The 24297-nt window shown below is 35.7% G+C and overlaps 1 protein-coding gene across 3 annotated transcripts in view; it reads right to left on the bottom strand.

Moving 5' to 3' along the window:
* The window catches only part of PHIP (pleckstrin homology domain interacting protein), a 107488-nt gene that overhangs the window by 49897 nt on the left and 33294 nt on the right, over window positions 1–24297 (bottom strand). For all 3 annotated transcript variants that reach the window (XR_010429384.1, XM_064650076.1, XM_064650077.1), the window contains exons 10-16: window positions 21593–21663; window positions 20731–20831; window positions 20577–20617; window positions 19268–19366; window positions 17174–17327; window positions 16223–16357; window positions 985–1113 (exon numbers count right to left, since the gene is read on the bottom strand). Coding sequence is in view for 2 of the 3 variants with exons in the window: in XM_064650076.1 (XP_064506146.1) it covers window positions 985–1113; window positions 16223–16357; window positions 17174–17327; window positions 19268–19366; window positions 20577–20617; window positions 20731–20831; window positions 21593–21663 (730 nt within the window). In the remaining variant the exon portion in view is untranslated. The remainder of the gene's footprint in view (window positions 1–984; window positions 1114–16222; window positions 16358–17173; window positions 17328–19267; window positions 19367–20576; window positions 20618–20730; window positions 20832–21592; window positions 21664–24297) is intronic.

The raw sequence follows: 24297 nt of genomic DNA, 5'->3' as shown, positions 1-24297 counted from the left end.
CAGGCCCCCCGTTTGCAAAAATGCTTTCAGGGCCAGATGGAGTCCGAAGATCCAAAGCAGGAGACAAGATCCAGAAAACAGCACTTCAACAGCAACATTCAACTATCAGCCCAGAAGCAGAGATGAAAATCCTGGAGCACATAGGTCTGTTTAGGTCTTAGAAAGAGGGAGAAAGGACACACCTCATTTCTTTCCTGGGTGGTAAAAGAAGAACCAGGACCTTGTGGGTGCTCCAAACTAGGTAACCTGTATGGTTCATAGGGCATGTTCATTTTTTTACCGAGGAAAAAAAAACCCAAACCACTACATATCTTTTACAGTCATGAGGGTCTGTGGCAAGACACCCACATTTCGAATACACAATGCAGACTATGACATTAGAGTAAAGACACAATATTTTAATCACACTAATGATGGAAAGTTGCTGTGTAAGCACAAAGGCATCCATGACAGTACTTCAATAACAAACATAAAACTGCATCACTAGAACACATACTACGTTTTTTGTAAGTAATTCTCTCCCAGGCTATGCAATGTTTAAATACAGATAGCAGGAATTAGTTCTATTCACACCCACATCCTTTTTTTGTCTTAGTTAGAAACCAGAAAAGTATTTAAAGCAAAATGTTTAACTATTATCGGTTCCACTGCAGTTTATTCACATTATCCATGTGTACCCATTAGTAGACACTCGTAACCTCGTCACTTAGGAGAACACAGAATGACTGGTTAATTTTAAATTCTCTTTTTAAGTTCATATTATTTTGAACTTCCCACATAAACAGTAGCTTAACAGCACATCTCCATAATTTAAAAAAAGACAGTGAAAGAAAGCTCAATGTCAACAACAGGAATTGAAAACATCCCATATTAATGTCTCAAAATTGTCTTAAGATACACCCTCTTGAAATGAAGCTCTAAAGAAAAGTTTGCATCAACGCATTCAACAGAGATAAACATTTGATTTTTCATTTTGCACTGTACCTTGTCATATTTGCTACTGGAACCAAAGCCAAAAATCAGAAGGTGACCATGAGAATCAGTACATGCAAAATGCTGTCCATCAGGAGAGCACTTGCAGTCAAAAACTGCACCATGTCCTTGTCCTTCAATCTGAAATACATCAACATACAAAATAATTAACATAAGTAAATAATTTTCAATTACGATTTACAAAACTGTGGTGTTGATGCTGAAATTTATTATAAAATCTGTACAACAGTATACTGCTACTTTAAAACAAAGCTTACTTTTTTTAGCTATTCACTTTTCAGTGAATTTTGTAATGCTCATGAAAGATGCCAAATTGATAGCAGTAGAAACTGAGAGACTTTATCCACAAAGCAGGCACAGTATAGGAAGTGAAAATAAAATCTTCCCCTTGAATGTCCTGCTAATTGAGCCTAACCAGAGAGCTGGGTCCAGTTCAGGGCTTAGTCACTACACCCTTTCCATCCTCTGCCTTTTTGCTAAGCTAGCCCAGTAGCATTGGCTGCTGAGGTGTTTCAGAACACCTGACCCCTAAAAAATGCACTGACATAGACAACCCGCATTACACAACTTAGCAACTGCCTGTTTCTGTAATTCCTACTCCTAATTTACTGGAGTGGGGAAGGAGTAGATTTGTGTAAAAACTCCACTTTTTAAAGGAGAACTGCAAAGATTTTAAAAAAGGAATTTTTACCTGATACTCATTTTCTGTTTTCCAGTTCCATTAAGCCAGAACAAATGGGTTTTTGTTTTTCCCTGCAACCTGTCAATCAAGCAGAGGTGACCAATCACCACTCTGAATTTTCATGTCTTCAGCACCTCTTCAGAAAGCCCCTTTCTATTCTCCCCAAGCAAGGCACTTTTGCAGTTTCTTTAAAGAGATACCAAACAAAATTCTTCCCCTAACTGTGGCAGGCCTATATACTGCCAGAAAAAAAAAAAAAAAAAGAAAAGAGAAGAAAAAAAAAAAAAAGAAAAAAACCCCCAACAATATCCAGCCTGCAGACAGTAACACTATGCACTTCTGCAGCACCTTCTAGAGGCCATCAGCATTATTTTTAAAAGTTAAATTAAGCCTCGAAAAACCTGTGAGGTCGGTACTGTTCTCTCTTACAGGCTGAGACAAAGGCAAGAATTCTAAATCCTTTCCCCATGGTCTTACAACACACCCACACCCCTGCACATCCCCCAGTGACAGAGGCTGCTACACCTATTACCAGTGCTTTCAGGTGTTTGATAAAGGTCTTTCTTACTACAAATAATTTCCCTAAAAGTCAAATGAGTTTCTGAATTAGCAAAAGAGGAACATAAACCAATGCAAGTTTTATGTTCTCTTTTACCCAGAATTCCAGAACAAATGAACAGAAGTATCTTAAAGAAAGAGATGGAAAATAAAAACAGAGCTCCAAGCAAGCAACAATAACATTGCAACAGTCAGGTATGTAGAATTAATTTAGTCTAAGCAAGATCCAACTACCATGAAAAGTTACAACTTTGTGCTGTTTTTTGTATATAGAAAGCTCACTGTATTAAAGGGAGACAGTTGGGGAAGGCAGGTGGAAAGCAGAAGGAATTTCAGCACAAGAATAAGCTTTGTAGAAATACAGTAAAAAATTGGAAAAGAAGTATTTTATATAGAGAGATTTCTGTTTCCTTTCCCTTCCTCCAACAAAGGAAACATCGAAGTGTCAAGCTTCCTAACGTTCAAGTCCTACCTAAATAAAATTTCAGGGTTCTCCCGGAGCCTAAGTTTTGAAGATTTTTTTTGTTTTCCAAGGAAAACAAGACATGTTGTGGGAAGAACTATTTGCTAACCATGGTGAGGGGAAAAATGAGAAATAGAAGGAAAAAAAAAATCAACTATTAAGATGATGCAGTTTTTTAATCCTTTCCATCAAGAAATAGTTTGGATGGACCATTTTCAAGAACCCCCTGAGGATCAGAGTGTTAGTTGGAAAACATTCCCTTCTTATGTAAAGGAAAAGAATAGCATTCTACTATATAGGGACAGGTACAGTGCAAATAGTTTTATTCTAAACATGTCCAGAATCTGGTTTTAAAAAGTGCTTTTAGAAAGGGCGACTATAAGACTTTTAAGTACAATCCTTCAGGTCTGAAGAACAAATATTTGGAAATAAAGATCCTTATAAGAACAAAAATTATTGTTGAGGATAACTGTCCAAGATGTAATTATTATTATTATAAATTAAAAACCAAAGCCTACTGGAGTGTGCTACCCAGTAGAATATTTTTTTTAAACAAAACTATTTTGGGATTAATAAATGACACCTTACAATGGAATTTCTTCAATAATAAAGTTAAAACAGATGAGCTAGTCATTTGGAATAGAAACTAAATGTTAAATTGCAAAAAGTGAAGCTGTAGTAAATCAGTGAAGCTGTTGCTTCAGCAAGCTAGATAAAGAACTTCATCAAGAAGGAAGCTGCCTTCCCCACTGCACTCCTTTTAAATCAAAGATGCAAGAACTACATGAAGAAGGTGAAGGGAAGAGATTGCTCACAAGAACAGAAGAAGCAATCATGAATTGAGAGCTGTCACAGAATCATAAAATGGTTTGGGTTGGAAGAGACCTTAAAGATCACCTAGTTCCAAACCCCTGCCATGAACAGAGGCACCTTCCACTAGATCAAGTTGCTCAGATCCCATCCAGCCCAGCCTTGAACACTTCCATGGACAGGGAGTCTATAGCTTCATTGGACAACCTATTCCAGTGCTTCAGGAAAGGCTGTGTTCCAACAAAGGGCTGTGAAGAGTGAAGGTGTTAAGACACTGCTGGTAGCAAAGTAATAGCATGGATTCTTCAGCCACAAACAGGGAAGAACCAGTAATGCTACACAAAGGACTAAGAAAAGATTATTATTAATTTTTAGTCTCAGCTCCAAGAATTAAGAGTCCAATCTGCCCATATTTTCACTAGCAAGGAAACAAGTGAACATTGGTACATCCTGAAGGGAGGAATGATGACAAAATAAAATAATGAAAAAGGGATGACTCTCTTCCTCTCAGTTTTGAGGAGAGCTATTGTTTGCCCCAAACCAGGCAGAATAGATCTGTCAAACTTATAATGAAATGCCTTAGATGCATAAAAATATTTGTTGTAGGAAGGGAGAATAGTACCACCTACAGTGCACTGTACAGAGCAAACTCAATAATAAGCCTTTCTGAACTGTTATCAATAGATAGTATGAAACACCTAAAACTCAGTTTTTAAGAAAAGCAAAAGACATGGAGGGAAAAAAAGAAAAAAATCAAGTAAAAAGAAAATTAATCAAGAGTAGAGAGTACTAGAGAAACTTAACAGACTTTCTTCAATAAAATAACTATTTAATGCCAAGAAAATATAATTCATTCAACCTAGCTAGATTTCAAAGCCATAATAAGATACTGAAAACTTGGCTTAAATGGAGCAGACTGTAATTAGTAGGAGAAATGCAGAGTAGGTAAACTTTCTAAGGTAAGAATAACAGTTATTGATTTTGAAAGACACACAGAGCTAAAAGGATGTTATCACTGAAGTTTCTCAAGCCAGGCCTCTCTGTTATTGATTCTAGAAAAAATAAGAGCCCTTTGATGAAATGAGCATTAGGAAATAATCCACTGGGAACAGATTTGGGACAGCACAGATCACATCAACGGAAGCAATTAAAAGCCAACAGGACAAAATGCAAAAGGTCATGAACTTAGTAAGATTATTAGAAATAACTTACTATCACACTTTAATGAAACTCAGTCTACATACAGTCACACTACACATTTCTATCATGTCTTCCAACACAAGTCATCAGCATTGTTTTAAAAAAAAAAAAAAATCAGTGAACTAAGCCTTTACTACCCTGAGGTAGAATCCATCCTTCATGTTAAGGGACTGAGGCAATTAGTTGGAAACACAGTGAAAAAGATCACTGTGCATTCATTGCAATCCATCACATATAATGCAGCAACAAAAAGAAAACTGTAGTTCTAAGCTAGACCAGAAGAGAAAGTGCATATGTGCTAGACAAACAGACAACAATAAGAACAAAATCTTCCAAAGCAACACACGTATTTTTTGCTTCCCATGTTCAAGGTAAGTAAATTCTAAGACAAACAGCTACAGAGAAATATTTCCACTCATCATGATAATGGAAAACCTACAAGCTCAGCTTTATATGGACACTAAGGAGAGGACTATTTTGTATGACTACTAAAACACCCTTAACAGGAAGAGAACTACTCTACTTAAATGCATAGGAACAAACGAATATTAGTTACAAGCAACATTCAAACTGGAAAACTGAAATTTAGATTCTAACGATCACAACAATGGTATGCTAGAAAATTTTTCTAAAACTAGCAAAAAAGCAATGCTAACTAATTGTTATTAAAACATATAACCTCTTTCATACGTGATGAAACTACATCACAGCTGCTCAAGTCAAATCAGTCTCCAAGTATTTGGAAGTTCTTATGGAGGGTTGTGCTCTCCTTTGCTTTAAGAAACAATCTGCAACCACAGCATGCTTCCATGGTAGGCCAAAAAATATCTACAGACTTCCTGCAAAGTTAGAAGAGGTTGCTACACATTTGGAGGAGTAGAAAGAAGACTTGATTTTTAAAACAGTTTAAAAAAATAAAAAATCAGCAGGTCTTCTACACTGCTTCCAGAGCAGCAACAAGGGATCAAATCATAGGAAGAGGACTGGAAGTAATTAAATTAAGAGTAAAATGTTTACCAAAAATGTTTCTTTCTTCCTACCAGTCAACTCAGTCATCCATTCAGGAATGCTGCATTTGTCTTGAAAGATGAAATCTTTCAATGGAAGGTCTTACAGATCACCCACCCTATGGATGCCTGAAGTTACATAAAGGCTATATATAAATTATTTACAGCTTTATTTTTTAAAGAAGATTTTTCTTAATATACATCCTGCATACTCAGTACTAGCTTCTATTTGAACTATTAGATCATTATGCTGGTTTTGCTCTTCAGCATCCTCAAGATGTGCTTTTATATACTATCTAAAAGGTGGAACCTCTCAAAAATTTCAAAACTATTTCAATAGGACTACATGCAAACTGATTCAAAATAATGCATCCATAACCTTACTTAAGCCATTCTATATTTCTCATAGGACTACAAAACCTGACCTAAAAATACATCTAAAAATCCCACATTATTCCACCGGAAGTGGAAGACTTCATGCAGGCCACAACATAAGAAATAACTGTTTATACATCTCTAGTCACACTGGAAATTAAAAGACATTGTCCATATGAGCAAGACGTACCTTTTGGACATTAGCCCAAAAAAATCACCTTGTGTGGCAGAAAATCCATGCACAGAGCATTTTGCTGAGCTGTCCTAGATGGAACCTCATCTTTCGAGTTCTTCTGACTGGGACTCCCATTTTTTTCCTATGTCTTTTAGCCTAAAACTAATCAGTAGTTGCTAACAAAGACCTAGTTAGGCCAGGCAGGTTAACTGTTTAAAGGAAAGGAAACAATGACGATGTAAGCAATATGATAATGTTGTTATGGCTTTAGAGTTTGCCACATTGCATTGAAAGTAGAAGCAGAATTAGAAAGTAAGAAACCACATCACACAGATCAGTGGAAGGTTAGACTTCAGAAGATGGGGCAGGAAGTCACATTAAGATACACAGACATAAGTAGGTATAGCATAGGAATTGCCTGTAATGAAGTGTCCACTTAAAGCTAAAAATAAAGGACAGTCAACAACCAGCTCTCTGAAGGAGCAGGAGCACACAGAAAAACCCGATTGCAACTTAAGTAGTCTCTGCTTGATTGACAATTTGCAGGAAGAAACCCTTTTGACCTGAATTAGTTAATGCCATAACACTGACAGTAATTTCTAAACAAAACAAGGATTAAACTGTACTAAAACATTCAAACAGTCATTAACAGGGAACGTGTGTGTCCAAATTCACAAAAACTAGACATCATTGCCATTATGAAATACATTCCTACTATGACCTCCATGGGGGTCTCCAATATTTCTGACTGATTTATATAAACACATAAAACATGTGAAGAGGGCAGAGAGATTGGGCAGGGAGACAACCAACACATCAGTGCATCCAGATAGTCTGATTCTTCAACCATACTGCAGACTCTCCATTAACTTCAAGTAGGGTCAAAATTACAATTTCCATTGTAGAAATCCAGAAAATTCTTACAGGCTTCAACCTGACCTTTTTATGATCAAGTTCTGTACATGACAATTTCAGTCACTGTTTATGCTAACAGCATTAAATAAAAATACAACATAGCCAAAGCTCTCAAAGCTAAGAAAGTGTTTCTATTAAAAATTTTCAAAAGACACATTGTTAAAAAGTTGGGGAAAATGTATAAGCTTAAAAAAGGCTCATGCAATGCAACTACCATACATTCTACAAAAGAAATTAAGGACCCACTTGGAAAGAAATGCATGGAACCAGGAACAGCACCAGACAACTTTACATTAATTAGACAATCAGCCAGCTACAGACTTGGGGACAAAACACTCAGACATTGTCTTCTGTAATCTCATTCTTATTTCTTAATGTCTGTGTGGCTGTAACTTTCAACCTTAACATCAACACGTGCGTTGGTTTTAGTTTGTTTGGGTTTTAAGATAAAATATATATTTAATATAAAAAAATTATCTGCAATTACACAGATTAACTAGTATGTGGCTATGAAAAGGCATATATTCCCCGTTGTAACTTCACATAGTAAATGTAAAACAAAATTAGCATGAACGTATCCACTTGCTCCAAGCTTTCTCACTGGATGCATGGCAGTACACATTTTCAGTTTCAAAAACAAGCTTAATGTTTTAAATACAATTATTGCCTGATTATGATTATATTATAATTATTCCTGATTTTGTGCCAGCATTTCTAAGTATAACCTGTTTCACTAGGACACCATTTGAAATAAAAGCAGCACTTCAGAGACATACAATTATAACCATCACATAACCAGAAGAGGATGATCTTAGAAGGTAGGTTAGTATCTGCTTGCTGATTCTATTGCTCCAATTGTTTTCAAAGGGGATCAAATGAAATAAAGGAATTTCCAAGATCACCTTCGAAACAACCTTATCAAATCCACTGCTTCTTCAGCCCAAGGCTTCTCAAAGAAAGAAACAACATGAAAAAGAAAACTAAGGACCAATAGGAGCCACTTTTTTTTCCTTTACTATAGCACAGTCATACAGTCATAAGAGCTTGGGTCTGAACTTTAAGATGGGTCAGGAAATCAAGGAACCTAAAAATAAGTTTGTGAGTATTCACAAACAAGTTATATTCTCTTGATTGTATGAAAGCATTACATACTTCACTCCATAAAATGTTAAAACATAGTCTAATGAAAGCTATTACAGCAGACTAATAAGTAAATAAGGTTTTCATGAGCAGTCCTGCACCATTCCAAGATCCTTCCAACACACCTGTTCTTCTATCTAACTTTTGTAGTGGTAAGTATTAGAAATAGGGTCACGCTGTAATTCTTTAAGGAAGGAAAGCAGATGCTGGAAAGCACTTGCTCTTCTCAAGTGCAGACACAGAGATCTCCCAGTGAAATAAAACCTTTGTTCTTCACAAACAGTACTTTAGAAATACCCAGACATAAGCACTACAGCTTTTCAAAAATGTCTATCAAGCTTTATTTACATAACTGTCTCACTTCATGTACCTGACATTCACATATAGAGATTAAAAATTAAATTCAAAATTAACTGAATTTTAAAGTAACACTATATAATCCTTTCTCTAAAAATTAAATAGTGCCGAGAGAGGAATTATTCATGTTTGCTTGAAAACTACATAAACAAGCTGTGGCAACTTTTCCCCTTTGAGGTACTTTCTCTGTAATTTGTGGTAAAATAAATACATTAAGTCAGTCATGCTAAATAGCTGGTCTTAAATCTTGCTAAGAAATCCTGACCAGGTTTCTCAACCACAGCTCTGTATTTTCATATTTCTGATAACAAGAACTGTCCCATCAAATTTGAGACATTATTAGAGAAGCCAACCCAAACTACTAGTCAACTTGGTAAGACAGGACAAGACATTCAATTTTTACAATTCTATAGCTGAAAGTAGAAGACATTCAAACTTTTGCAATTCCATAGCTAAAAAGTTTGCAGACTCATTAACATTTTTACCCTGCTTCAAGGCTACAAGCTTTTTGGATTTGGTTTGGGGTTTTTTTGTTGGGTTGGGGTTTTTTTCCCCTCAAGGATTATTGACTTCTGCAGTACTTTCCTAACTACACCCAAGAACATAAACAAAAAAACCCCTCCAAGTCTGTTAATGCCACTGATAAGTGGCTTATGCCTGTTGTACTCTATATTCAACAACAGTTTATTTTTAAGTACTTTTAAAAGTTTTTCAGGACCAAGAACTTTAGAGCTGCTGTTTCCTATTAATATACCTGTTAAGGAGAATGACTACATTTAGGTTTTGATGTGGCAATATAATGCCAAGTCATGTAACTTAATCTTGCTGAAAGGATCCATAACTACTTATGAGATTCCAGTAAGATGTCCTTTCATACTTTCAGAAAAAAAGTTTTGTCCCCATTTATCTTTTAGTTGTCACAATATTTCTTTAGAAGAAAAAAGAACAACAAAAAAAACCACACCGCCAAACTTTTTTTATGCAGTTAAATCCAAATTTTATCCTAAAATTCTAACTAATTTGCTTCTGGGCTGACAATTTAAAATGAAGTTGGACCAAATAATGTTACTAAATTAATATGAAAATTGCAACTGCAGAACTTGAACTTATTAGAAAAGCAACACTTTTCAATTCAGCTGTTTACATAGTACCTGTTTTAAAGCATGTTTTTTAATACAGATGGAAGAAACTATGCTTATCACACTGGCCAAATCTTTGAATAAGCTATCAAACACTTTGTGAAATAAACACAAAAGTGCGTTAAGTCCTTACTTCATTTAAAAAAATGTTCATATTTAAAGTCTAAGTTTCATAATCTATTGATAATTAATAAATATATTAGAAAGAATATACTCAAATGACAACAAGTTACAGGCTTTCTAGTTCTGGATACAATGCCTGTTTACATAAAATTTAACTAATGCATTTTACATGAAAGTGTGGGACCATTCATCATGAGCTTCCAATAGGAGAGTGTCTAGAATCAAAGCAAATACCTGGGATTCTAGTACAGAGATCTAGATGAAAATATGCCCCAGTTAAAAAAAAACAAAACCAAAAACAAATCTCTTCCCCCAGACACATGAAAACCTGTAAAAAGCCTCATTTTACCTTACAGGAACTACAGCTATCAATGACACCGTCCTTCTAGGCCTCAATGAAACAGCATGTCTTAGCTCCAGGATCAGAATTTTTCAAAAATAGCCAAGAAATGCAACTTTGGCCTGTACCTTCTCCAATAGTGATGCAACAGGCAGGTCAGCCTTCCCCTCACACTTTGCAATTTTAAAGGTTTATTTTGGTTTATTTCTTTTTTCTGACCATTTCCATAAAAGTGGGACAGAGGTCATAAGAAAAACAAACACCAATTCAAGCACTAAGAGTTACACAAACATCCACTATTCTTGAACTACCAATATGGTTTCCAGGGCAAGCAACATTTACACAGCAACACAGAGGATAACAGAGAGTGGTGTTTCTGGGAGAGATTAAAGCTTTTATTTCACAAATATAACTGAGTGATTTGTCATTTCAAAGGAAACTGAGAGTGGGAAAGGGGGAGAGCAGGTTCAGTAAGAATTTCTTTTTCTTCCTCCTCCTCCAAAAGAATCAGAAAGTTGCTTCAAATCACTAGCTAACATATTTAAAATTCTCATGCATTTCTGAAACATACTCCTGGTATTTCTACATGCTCTGATGAAATGCTTTGGCATTTAGAAAAAGACTCATCATCAAATTCACAACAGTTAGAAATATATAGTGTGACCTCTAAGTGTCAAAGGCTAAGGTGGCTTAGCTTTCCAGCAAGTCAGACAGTCACAGAGGTAGGAGGATTTTGAAGTATTCAGATCTGTGAATTTAATACAAGATCGTAAAAACATTCTTTTTGTATCAGTATTTCAAAGCATTCTTCAGAATACGATGAAAGGACTAAGGCCACCTTTGCTGGCTCCAGAACTACTACACAGAGCATGTTGCAAAGGACACCACAATACATGACCATGCTCAGAAAGATTGTCTTAAAGCTACAGTAATGTAATAAGAATCAGTCCAAATGAACACTCTACAATCGGGAACACATTAAGATTACAAATAAGTAAAAGGCTTTCAGGCACACAGGAAGCCCCAGAGGCACACGAATCATGTCAGACGTAAGAAGGCACACTGCTGGCTACAGCAAAGCCTGACTTCTCGAAGATGCAACTCACAATGAGAGTCAATCCAGTAAGACAGAAGAGCAACATCTAGCCACTAAAGGTCTTTTGTTGTTAGTTTTGTTTGAGATTTTTTGGAAATCTGTTGATCAGAAGAATAATTTTTTTCTTCAAAGGCTTCAATACTCTTACTTGACTAATTTCTACATTACACAACGATTTCTTAAACATCGTAAGGCTAAGGCTTTATCAACTAAAACACAAGCTTTCTGATTCAGTAATTGCAATGCCTACCTACAGAATCTGCCAAGTCATATATCAGATTTAGGTAAAGCAATGACATTCAAAAATGCTGTAAAAATGTCAATATTTTACAGTGAGAAAGACTGCAAAAATGCCTGCTCTCCCCCAATCTTTCTTGCTACTGTAGTATAGTCTTCATACTTTCAACAGTCTAATTTTAAGTAACAGGAGTCACCATATGTTCCTGCAACTGTTCATAAAGATATGCTGTAAACCAAGTTATTAAAAAAAAATTTAAAGAAAAACAAACTAACAAAAAAAACCCAAAAAAACAAATAACCCAAAGGAAAAGAACAGAACTACAGGGCTGTATAGAACCTAAAATCTTTTAGGAAACTTCTTTTAATATTCTTCTACAGGGTAGCTCACTCATGGGACAAGAACTATCAGCTTTATCACAGGAGAAACCTACACTCAAAGGCCCCAGACAGAACGCTTTTTGCAAGCAGTCTGAATCAGCAGAGCTCAGCCTCAAAAGATACTGCTTAAAGGAAACAACAGAAGTCCAAAAAATAACAATCAAGGGCAGCAGTGTAACACCACAAACCTAATTAGGGTCAGACTCAAGGAACTCCAGTACTCAATGTCCAAATTGCAACACCAACCAAAATTAAATCACCAAACCAAACAAAAAGTTGTGCATCTGCCTAACATTACTAGATACCTTTTTGATGTGGAAGATTCTCAAGTCCCAGTAGTTTTCTTTTTTCCCCTCATACATTCTCAGAATTGAGAAACTTCTGCCTAAGGCCTAAGGGAACTAAAAATGTAAAGGCAAAGCTGAAGCATATACCATCCAAGTGACAACCCTGGCATTCCTAAGAAACCAACAGTGTCAGACCTATTAAGAAGCAACTTAGTGAGAACACCTGCAAGAAAACAGACGCTATGACAAGAACTGAATGGTGTGCAGCTTCTACTTATGACCTAACAGAACACTCATCCTACAAATTCAAGTCTGCCTGAAGCCAAAGATAATTTCTACCACTTTCTAATTTACCTAGAACATGATCTCTCCACAGCAGCACAAGTTCAGGGGAAAACTGGGAAGAAGTCCTGTCTAGACATCTATAGCTGAGATGTCCTCCTAGGTAAGTGGCAGATGTTGAACTGAGCACCTTACCACCAAGGAGAGAACAGAATCTCGGTCTTTCATTTTCCAGTTCTACAGCTAAAACAATCCCAAAAGGTGAGTGCCACCTGCTCCTGTGCCCTCCTTCAGGAAAGCAGGGACCTCCCTCAGTTGTTGGAAAGGTGCCTAACCATACAAGGGAAACATGCCTCGTTGCAGCTTTAGTAAGGAGCTGTATTTCAAATATATCTCTATGTACATTATCAAGCAGTTGCTTTCACTAGACAGCCCACCATTCAGCATATTTTTTCCCCTGGATCATCCACTAAGACACCTATATCTCATATACTGTTCAGCAAAATGAGTGACAATTTAAACATTTACAAGGGTCTGTGCTGTTCTTCTGTAGCAATAACACTATTTTTGTGAAATATATAAGGTCTGGAACAGTTGGCTGCAGCAACCACTTAAGGTTTATTGCTCTGTCTTTTTGGAATGCTCAGTTGTACCTGGGAAATACAGCATATGAAACTGCCTAATATTACAACACTAAAGCCACAACCTCATTGGTTCCTTGGAAAAATGAATGACAAATACACCAAGAACACATTCTTCATTAGCAGCTGTTTAATTCAGGACTGGCACAAATATTATATAGGCCAAAAAACAAATACCTGCATTCGCACATGCAATTTAAAACCATCTCAGGACTTACTTGTTGCATCTCAAAATTGCCTAAAAAGTTTAACCATCTCACACTCTTGATATTTCTATAGCAAATTTCACTCTCTGGCATAGCAAATACATTCCATGAGTTTAGGTGACTCAGGTCACTGAATTAAACCAGTTTTGAATGCTTACACAACTATACCAAATGAAATAAAGACTACAGGTCAAAATGTGAACTAGATAAAATACATATACTTACTGAAAGTAAACCCATGTGACATTTATGGGACTAAGATTATTATTAATCATAAAGACCAAAATCTGGCAAACAGACCAAACATTCTTCAAATTAACCGTGACTGTGACAATTGATTTAATAGCAAATCTTAAGTTTAAAAACCTGGGAGAGAACGTTCTGTAGCATAACCAGAGTCACCTAGTGGGACTGATTTGTAACCAGTAAGGCACAAACAAATGGAGGAATCAAAGTTCAAATTAAATGCAAAACAAAAAGTATACTTGGTTACTACGGCTTTCTCTGCAATTTCATATTCATTGACTAGATAAAAGAATTAAGTTTCAAACTGATTGACACTGCTTGCATCCCTCAAATTTAATTTATTTTTTTTTATGCTGACAATGAAGGTATTTGAAATAGGATAGAAAGCAACTTAAAAATATCCATCTCTGCTTTAGGGATTTGCCACAAGGCTTTCAATGTAAAAGCAATGCATCTAAGATAGGAATACCTGACTGGACTAACATTAAGCCAACAGTCATTTATGAATCTGCTAATTCAGCCACCATTCCCAAGGTCTCAACTTTTTTTTTTAAGGAGCTGTTGCTATGATAAAGTCACCCAGCGGTAGTTCTGGTACCACAGACCAGGCAATGATAATGAGAGGTTCTTGAATGGTAAAGCAGATATCTCATGTCATTCAATTCTTAGGTTTGGTTGCTCCAGATGATGTTCCCTGTTTGATCCAAAAGAACCCAATCTGTAAAAATTCCCCATCCTCTTAACAGAAATACAAATACTGTTTATCAGAAGTATGAGATGACATATTGAGCAAGTCAGTGAAGGTAACAGTGCTTTTCAGAATAATTTAATAGTGGCTAATCTACTGATGTTCCCAGCTAGTATGTCATTTAAGAAATGGAGAAGACTGGCAGCTCTGTATGTATTTGTACCCTCCTGCAGTAAACCAGAACACTTAACATTTGCAGCTCTGCAAGGTAACTGTGCAACGTCCTCTCCCTAACCCTGTCATCTAAGAAAACCTCTCATTTTCATCCATGTCCTTTGAAGCATCGAACACAGAAGACTGCCTGGAGAAATATTCAGACCATAGAGAGATGCCTCTCTTGCATACCTGGCTCATACAACTTAATGAGTTGGAGACAAACTGATTACCAGATTTATAATTCCCCTTATCTCACACAGCAGGCAGACTTTCTCATATTAATTTCTAGCATGAAGCACAGTTTACTAGCTGGCGAGATCTTCTGATTGTCTACAAATTTCTCTGACTCTGAAGATCTTAAAACATATGTGACTTCTATGCTTTTTAGGTGTTTGTGTTGCACTGCACTCTCAAAATAAGTATTTCAGTCTTTCAGGGGTTGCCTGACATCACAGGCACCCGCAATTTAGATCCTGATAGCTCTTAAATGGCTTTGCCTTATAAAGAACAGATGAGCTCAGCCTCTTCTAACCTTAAACTTCATGAAAACCACCACAGATCCATTTTAAGTAGTACTGGAAAGGCAAGCTAACAATTCAGTGAGAACATAGACCTCAACTGGTAACAGGGATCAGCACCCAGTAATGAAGATCTGTGCTCATAGCTCCAAGATGATTGTCTTGGATCCTTCATAAGTTCAGTTACAGAAATCAATGCAGAGGGTAAACTACTGAACCTAAGCCAGTGCTGAAGCAGTTTCAGTTGCCCTCTCTCTGATTCAGCTTGGCTGAATTTCCTCAGACTTTATGAACTGTACTGTAGTGCACATGTCAAAATTTTTCTTCAGGTTCAGAGTGACCTTCCTGGCTTGACTGCATTCTAAACACCCCTTTTTTGAGAGTATGTCTATGGTAGGTCTCTTCTTCAGATGATCTTCTTTACGCTGGTCTGCAAGACTGTCATTCCACTATGGCTGAAGCCCATTTGTCTACTCTCAGCATTCCAAATGATTCAGCATATTCTACAAAGACTTCTGTAATTTTCTCCAGGAGATAAAGTCTTAATTGCATAATACATCATTACCTCTTTGAGGAAAAAGATATGTACAATGGAACAGATGAAAATACCTATTGCATTCACCTTGCAGAAGAATTAGTTTAGTGCAGAACAGACCAAATCTGAAACCTGCATGTGGAGGAGCTCTACACAGAAAGGCTGAAAGTACTCAGTCCAGTGGGTCAAGGCAGCACGCAACATTGTATGAGATCAGGTAACTCCTGAAGAGCTTCAGCCAGATTAAGAATTAGTAATGCAAAAATAAACCAACGTCTACCTTGGCTCCCCAGGCAGGAAACAGAGCACTAAAGGAGGGTCTCTGTGACCCTGTCTCTTAGGCATGATCTCTGACAATGTAGCTAACACTCCAATTTTATGTGGATCAAGCATATAGAAAGACAACACTACAAAATACAGCCAAAGGAACAACTTCTTACATTACAGATTTACTCTTTGCCCCACTAAACTGAACAGCAATTTCTCTTGACTTCATCAGATGCAGGACCTTGCCCTATACACATGCTTCAAGATGGTCTATATAAGAACGTACTAAAAACCAAAACTTCAAAAGGGTTGCTTTGGCATATCTGCATAAAACACAATAATTACCATGTTGAAGTAAGATCGGATTTTGACCCCTCTTGCCAAATCCCAAACTATGACATTTCCATCATGTCCAGCAGAGAAGAGAACTCTTGGATCAAACGGATGAGGTTCAAGCACAAACACTTCATCTTCATGCCCCTGAAAATAAAGACACACCAAGAAGAACAAGAGTATTGTCTCAAATACTTACCTAAGAATTCGATATGGTAACACTAGCAACTGCCACATCAAACTGTGAAAATGTCCAAAGAACTATTTTGATGACACTTTAGCATTTGGTAATTTGAGGTCTTAACATTCCACAGATTTCCATTTTTTTAGGCAGAGTATTAGTTAGGCATTTAATTTAAATCAATAAAGAATCAAATATACAAACAAAAATTAGAGAACAACATTTCCAAAATTAATATTTTATTTTAAAGCTTTGCACTAAGTATTTTCATCTCTAAGCAGAGCATCTAGTTACCTAGAGTTACCCATTTTCTCAGTTACAAAAAAAAAATCATATTAGTAAAATTGTTGATTTATTTTAGCTAGAAGACTAATTTTTTGTGGAATGATGTGACTCATGGAATGACTAGGTTGCACAAGTGTCTGCTTAAAAAGGGCAAATTTATCCATTAACAGTATTTCAAAACATTTATCACATTAAATAAAGGAAAAAAAAAATCCAACAACTGTTTCCTTCTCTCCTTCAAGATAGCACTTCAGTAAAAAAAACCAAAATCAAAGAGTCCAAAGTCAGTTTCAGATATCTTGAACAGCAGTGGTTATTTGCAACTTTAAAGCTTTATTTTCTAATAAGCAGCTCACAGACATCTCTATTGCACTTCAATTATCTGGAAACATTTGTCAAGGCAGTTTTCAGATAGGAAAAAACATATAAGGAAGAATGTTGATGATGTACACATAAATTTTGCATTCAGGATTGATAAATCAAATGGTACACTTTACCATGAGAATGTGGATGAGTTGGCCAGTAAAAGAATTCCAAACTTTCAGAGTCATGTTATTTACTGCAGTTATAACAGAGTTGTCATGGCGGTCCCATGCCACCATGGTCACTTTCAGCTTTGTGATCTTATCTTCAACTCCTTGCAAACTTTGTCTAAAACCAAAGAGCAAAAAAATTCAAAGCAATCCCAGTATGCCAAAATAGTTTAATGCTACTAACAAGTAAAAGTATTTCTGTATTTTGCTATATTATTAAGAACAGATGCATTACTTCTTTAAGAAACTGGAGAAATGAAAGATATTTTCCATTATGTAGCACATACAATTACAAAGAACTGTAGATACTTAAACAATTATAGGGTCTTCTTAGTATCTTACATAATATGTTGATCTGTTTTTTCCAGAAAATGCCCTCTGATACATGACCTAACTCAATTAAATTTGATAGCTACAGTATTTGTTGTGACATCTAAAGAATGAAAATCCAAACTAATCAACTTATGAACATTAATTTGTTCTGGAGAATATTTGTAATATGTAGTTTGAAATATGGAGAAAAGTATTCTATACCTTTAAATTAGTTAAATTCTCAGACTACATTTAGTAGTACACCACTACCCCTGTATCACTTTACTATTGGTAATAATGGCGCTTAATCTTGCATGAAATCCAAACAATAGTCATCTATAATATAATCTACCAGAATACTCCAAAATTACATTTTTGTCAGTGGGGTTTAAAGGCAAATCACCCTTGAATTCTCAAGCACATTTATTTCTGGGAAATTATCAGCCAAATGCAACAAGAGCAGGTTAACACCAAGTAGAATAGACAAATACAGAATCTTCCATACAGAAAGCACTACAACACATTACAAAATAGTATATATTGTACAACTCAATAATAGAAAATGCAGTTATGGCCAGATTCCTTTCTAGATTTGATGCAGAACCCAGGAGGCTTTATAAGCTGACTTCACTCTTCCCCTTTCAGTGCAGCAACTTCATTTTCTTTGATAAAACTGTGCTTGTGTAGAAAAGATCAAATTTGGAATTGCACTTATCCCTCTAGTCACAAGAACAAAACAGAATTCTGCTAAAGGTGCTTTACAGAAATGAGCAGTTCAGGTTCTCGGACAAGTTCAGCATTTATGACCACAATGAAGAAGAATCTGTACTTATTTTCCCCAGAGTCAGTTAAAATTAAGAATTTGTACTGAGAGTAACTCGGTCTATTATCAAAATACCAGCATTTTATATACTCCTGTCCAACAGTTTGATAGTCATGTTTTGTTGCATCTGTCCATAACTAACAAGATACTGTTCCATTTAAACATCTAACTAAATTACAGCTTATTTAGCCTTCTCTTCCATCCCTCTCTTGGTCTTTCATATATATTTCCACAGGATAACTCCTGAAAATATTTTAATTTTTTTTCTACTAAAGAGTAGTTCTTCAAACCACTCCATATGAACAGTAAGGGGAAGAAGGTTTATCCCTTAAATCCACTGTACATCTTTTTAATATGTCAATTGGAAAACATCTTCATGCCAAAATAAAAAGGTATAAGTCACAATTCCTACTAAGTAATTCTCCATCTTCAAGCCTCTTTTGTTGCTTGTTCTAGTGTACAGAAGTTTCTCATACCTCTTGTAAATTCTCAGATTTGTTTTAACAAATGAGAACCCATTAAAGAGCAAGGGATTTATTTGCTCTGGCATGCTCTATGAAAAGAACCCTGTTCTGCTCAGTCTCAAGAACAGATCTGACCTGGTTTTCTTGCTCAAGAAATAAATGTCTAAGCCATATAAATAAGACCTTTAATGGGTTTTAAATAATTTTTACTCTTTTAATCTAATCAAAATACTAGTGGAGCTTGTATTAGGACAAGCTAGCTTCCACAGCTAAATATGTAGTCAAATATTTATTTTCATTGGATTTCAAGAGCTATACACATTTAACCAATAATAATTTATGCCCCACTTCTTCTTTTCTCTTGCAGTCTTTTTTATTTTATTTTTTTTAATAAGTCAATAAATTATATCAATGGCCCTCCAGAATCTATCTGATAGCAGAACATTTTACATCACTTACCCCACTGGGCGAGTAGCCATATCTAACAAAATGCTTTTCCATTCCTTTCGCTTAAATTGCCAGATTCGTGCTGTTCCATCACGGCTTCCACTCACAAACCTAACAAAAGGGGAAAAAAGTTACTCAGAGATGAAAGGCAGATCTGTACAGAAAAGACACTTGAAAATTAAGTTCCAGAATTTAGAACTCAAAAAAGGAAGCTATGAGTAAAAAGTTCAAAGAGTGTCAGAATGCTGTACAAATGGTTTGAGGTGAAAACCCCTTCCCATACCAGCAAAACAATCAAAGGCCTGCAAAAAGTCAAACCTGCTTCCCTATCCTGAACCCCTTCCAAACTAACTGTTCTTTGACCTTCTGCGTGCTTTGCTGAGTTATGACATGGCTCTGGCACAGGGACACCATAACCCAATGAGCATCCTAAGACTGATGCTACTACATGAGGTAAAGCTAAGGAAGAAACTGAAGGGGTAGAAACAGCTGAGGGGCCGGGAGAGCCCTGCCAGCAAAAGTACAGACATGATTTAAACCAAAACCTACTCCTATAATGTATTTACAGTATGAAACTCCAACTCTGATATCTTCTCTGGCTGACCTGATCCAAAAAAATAAACCCTAATGATGTGATCTCTACTCCCAATGGTCAAGAATAACCTAGCACTGTATAAGTATTATGATATTTATCTGAAGACATTTATTATTTCCTAGCTTGAGTTTCTCCCCCACTCTTTTTCTCCTGAGGTTCAGGGGTAGGAGGAGGAGAAAGAGGTGGGTGGAGCAAAATATATCATGATAAAAGTGTACATTAGAACATCAAATAAATGTAAGTGTCAGATACTTCATAAGAAACTGAACTTTTTTCTTTAGCATCCTTCATATCCAACATCCAGAACTTAGTTAAACATTGAAAAAACATTAGCCTAGCTAAACAAAATATTGTTAGATCTAGTTTGATGTTTTTTCTGTATCCAGAAGTCATTTAACTGAAAAAAATGTTTGCATATTAAAATATATCTAAAAATGCATGCATTTTATATGTGAATATATATACATACATACATTTCTTAGGAAGAAATTTCAACTATTTTTATACTCCTTAGTTTTGGCAAATTCAAAATACTTTAATCATTACAATGAAAACAACTGCAAAACTGAAGAAGTACTATTAAAATGAAACAGTGAGACTCCATTAGCTATACATGATTTTACTGGATGAAACTCAAAACAGAAAGTTTTTTTTTTAAATAACTACTTCCAGAAACTAGCGTTCACAAATGTCAAAAGACTAGATCAGAATAAATATTGTGCCTACCTGCTACTACTATTAGAAAACTGAATGCTGTCAACTTTGTCCTGTGTAAAAAAAAGAGTAGAAAAAGAAAAAAATCAAATTTCTCTGATTTATCCCATTTTATCCAAATTATTATTTTAATCAAATACATATGTAATTTTTAAAAAGTATTTACAGTATGAAACTCCAACTCTGATATCTTCTCTGGCTGACCTGATCCAAAGAAATAAACCCTAATGATGTGATCTGTACTCCCAGTGGCCAAAAACATTCCACCTGAGAAAAACAAACAGATAAGACTTAAGAAAAGAGGGAAATCTACTGTTATTACAGCATCTTCAAAGGGATGTAACATCAAGTATTTCAACTTATTCTCTGAAATTTATAGATGTATCTCATTTCAGCTACGCCTGTAACTGACCTTTAAGTAAAAAGAAGATTTAGAAACTCAAAAGTTTAACTGGAATTAAATTACCTCACATTTACTGTCAGACAAATATGCATTAGCAGATGTATCTGAAAGATTAGCTAACTAGAGTAATTTGCTTGCAACTAAGCCCTTAGAAGCCTAAAATTAAACGGAACTAGAACTTCAGTACATTTTAACATTTTATCCAATTATTTATGTTGCATTCTTCTGTTGCCAGCTCTGGAATCAATGAAATTCAGACCGTGAGAACTCAGTAATCAACACCTTCTTGTACAAATCCCTATAAATTACACCTCAGATAAAGCTGACTCTCAGAATCATTCTGAGAAAAAGGTTTTATATCATGTTTTAAAAAGATTTGCAGTCACAAGAGACTTACTTTCAACATTTCATATTTAATCATTTTCAAGAATTTTCATAGACCAAGCATTAATGCATAAATTCTAAATTTCTATTTTAAATATTTGGGTTTTTTTAACAGCCACTTTAACTCAAATCTATCTTATTAACAAAAAATATGCTACAGTAACTGTACTGTACTTTATTTTACTCTTCAAATGACTTCTTATATCGATACAAAGGGGGGGGGGGAAATAAAGTCTTTTACCAGCACTAAAAGAAGAACAGATCATTTGGACTCCAGGTCGAGGACGTTCTGTAAACTTCGTTGGCCTTGGACTACAAATAAAGAAACAGTTGAATAATTTCCTAATAGGGTTTCAAAAAATAAGTCAGTATCATAGAAATAAAGCACAGAAGGATAAAATTAAATATGAAAGAACAGATGGCTGCCCATCTATAAACAATTTCGTGTGACTATGCTTCATGATCCGATCTTTAGGGAACTGACATCCAGATGGACTAAGTAATCAATGTATCAAGGAGAGTTGTATCACAACTTAAATCCCATTCCTCTCTTTCCTCTGATAATTCTATACAAAACACTCTCCTAAAGTCATCAGCAAAGCATAACAGAGCCAGTTGCCCATGAAGTTCAGTTTTAAACCACCGGGTGTAGTAGATCTCTGGTTTTCTCCTGCAGCACATGGTTGCTTTTACAAGAGAGAAACAGAGCTTGGCGCTCTTTATAAACAAGGATAACAGAAAAATTTAAATAAATTTGGAGTTTTTCACAGTATTAGAATATAAGAGTTTCTTCAAAGGACATATATTCTTTGGGGGCTAGTTTCAAATGCTGCTCAAAATACTCTCAGGACAATGGTTAGATATTTGTAAGGGATTTTACTTTATGGCCCTTGCTTTCCACTAGGCATTTCAGAGCCTGATGTGGAAGCAGAACTAAAGCTTCAGTGGATCTGGCACTTCAGGAGTGTGTAAAACCAAACCAAATCAGATCACGTTCTTCAATCACTACTTCAATTCTGTTCATGCACTGCAGCAACCTCAAACCAGTAGGTGGTCTTGCATAGTATGCCATCTGCAATCTTCCCTCAAAGAATTAACTTACTAGAGAACAGCAGCACTACACCCACATTTGTCATCACTAAAGATTTCTTCTAACATAAAACAATGCATATTCATAATTTATCCAAAATGTTCTCTTTTAAAAGCAAAATGGCCTATATAATTCATTTCAGCTGAAGGCAGATGCAAAAGAGATCTTTCTCCACTGATCAGTTATAGCTATCTCAAAGCAATAAGCATTAAACCTTAGTGATTCTAATGCATAAAATAAAGTAATAAACATCAGCAATCTTTCTCTAAATTGTCCATTCAGCATAGGCTGTTTCTTTGACCGTTCCTTTAGGAGTTTTAAGGTAACTCCCTGCAGATTTGTGAAAGCAAACTTCACAGCAAGATAGACTGAACAAGACAATGATCTATTTTACAAAACAGCTGAAATCCTCCTTAACTGAGATACTAATATAAAAAGAACTATCAGACAATTCAATATGCAGCTTACATAATTTGGAACAAGTGTAAATAGATAAATAGGCTGCTGTTTTATTCCACTGTTGTTTGCAAACTCTGCCTTTGGAGTTAGGACAGTTGCAAAATAGAGCAAGTATGCACTTACGTTCTAGTTTGGAGAACCAATTTAAATTCTTCAACTTATGTCTCTCTCATGTTTAGGCATTAGAAGACAAAGGATTATGTCATTCTTCTACAACAGAGCAGTACTGTGGTCTTTCAAAATGAGTTGGGCAATCAGTATTTTTGGAAAGCAAGGAAAGAGGACAAAAGTAAAATTTCTTGCAACACAGGGAAACCAAGCTAATTGTTTGTCCTCGTTGCAGCCCAGTAACGTATCACTTTACAAATATTCTCAATGCATTTATTAATTGTTTTATTAGTTCATTCATCTAAGCCCTGCAGACTAATCTAATTGTGGTCATGTAGTAGCTTAAGAAAGACTTCTTCACAGAAAACAGATGTGTATATAACATCTCCAAATTAAGACTTCGTTCATAGATTAATGAAAAAGGTTCAGCATATCTGAATTCTGATGTATGACCAGCCCCTTTAATATCAAGTATCATCTGCATAAGAAAGCAGATAGAAAGTATCACATCACACTGAGGACAATTGAGAAATCAATGTGTTGTCCAAAACCAGGAATGTCAAAAATCATCAGTACACATTTTTCATGAGTTTTTTTTCCTCTTTTTAAAATGAGGGGAGAAAAAAATATAGAAGAGAATAAAAGCAGTACAGTAAGCTCTTCTATCCAAATCTGTGAGACAGTTATACTGCCTTGTTCATATGGTCTGTCAGTAACAGGCTAACACTGGAAACTTGTGATCCAAACAGGTGGCAGAAGCAGAACAATAACTCTCTTGTCTCAGAGAAAATACATATGCAAATATTTTGCACTGCAACTAATTTAATTTTGATGCACTGACCAGTTGTAATAATTCTCTCTTCAACTTGAAGCACGTTATTTTTCAATTTCTGATGACCCAAGGCAGATTTTTCTCTTTCCTCCCTACTGTCAACTGACACAGGATCTAACTCCTGTGTTTTCTATCCACCCAGAATAGTAACAGAAGATTGAATCCAGGAAAAGTCTCCATTGCCTAAATTTTCAACTGTTTTCCCATCTTGTTTGGGCCACATCCTTTGAATTCTTTGCCTGAAGCAACAACCAATCTTATCATTCTGCTTTTTGGAAACTGAATTGATCTACTTGGAATGTTACTGCTTTTAGGCATACATGGTAACTGCCTGGTCAGAAATCTTTTCAATGTAAGAAGAGCAGCACACAGAAGGTTCTATAATACTGAAGAACATGCATTCACACTGGTCACAGAAGCATGTGAACAAAGTTGCTCACTCTCCTTTGAACAATGT

This window comes from Pseudopipra pipra, chromosome 3 (assembly GCF_036250125.1).
Source record: "Pseudopipra pipra isolate bDixPip1 chromosome 3, bDixPip1.hap1, whole genome shotgun sequence".
Lineage (NCBI taxonomy): Eukaryota > Metazoa > Chordata > Aves > Passeriformes > Pipridae > Pseudopipra > Pseudopipra pipra.
The sequence above is the reverse complement of the archived record's forward strand: the minus strand, read 5'-3'. Positions and strand labels throughout refer to the sequence as shown.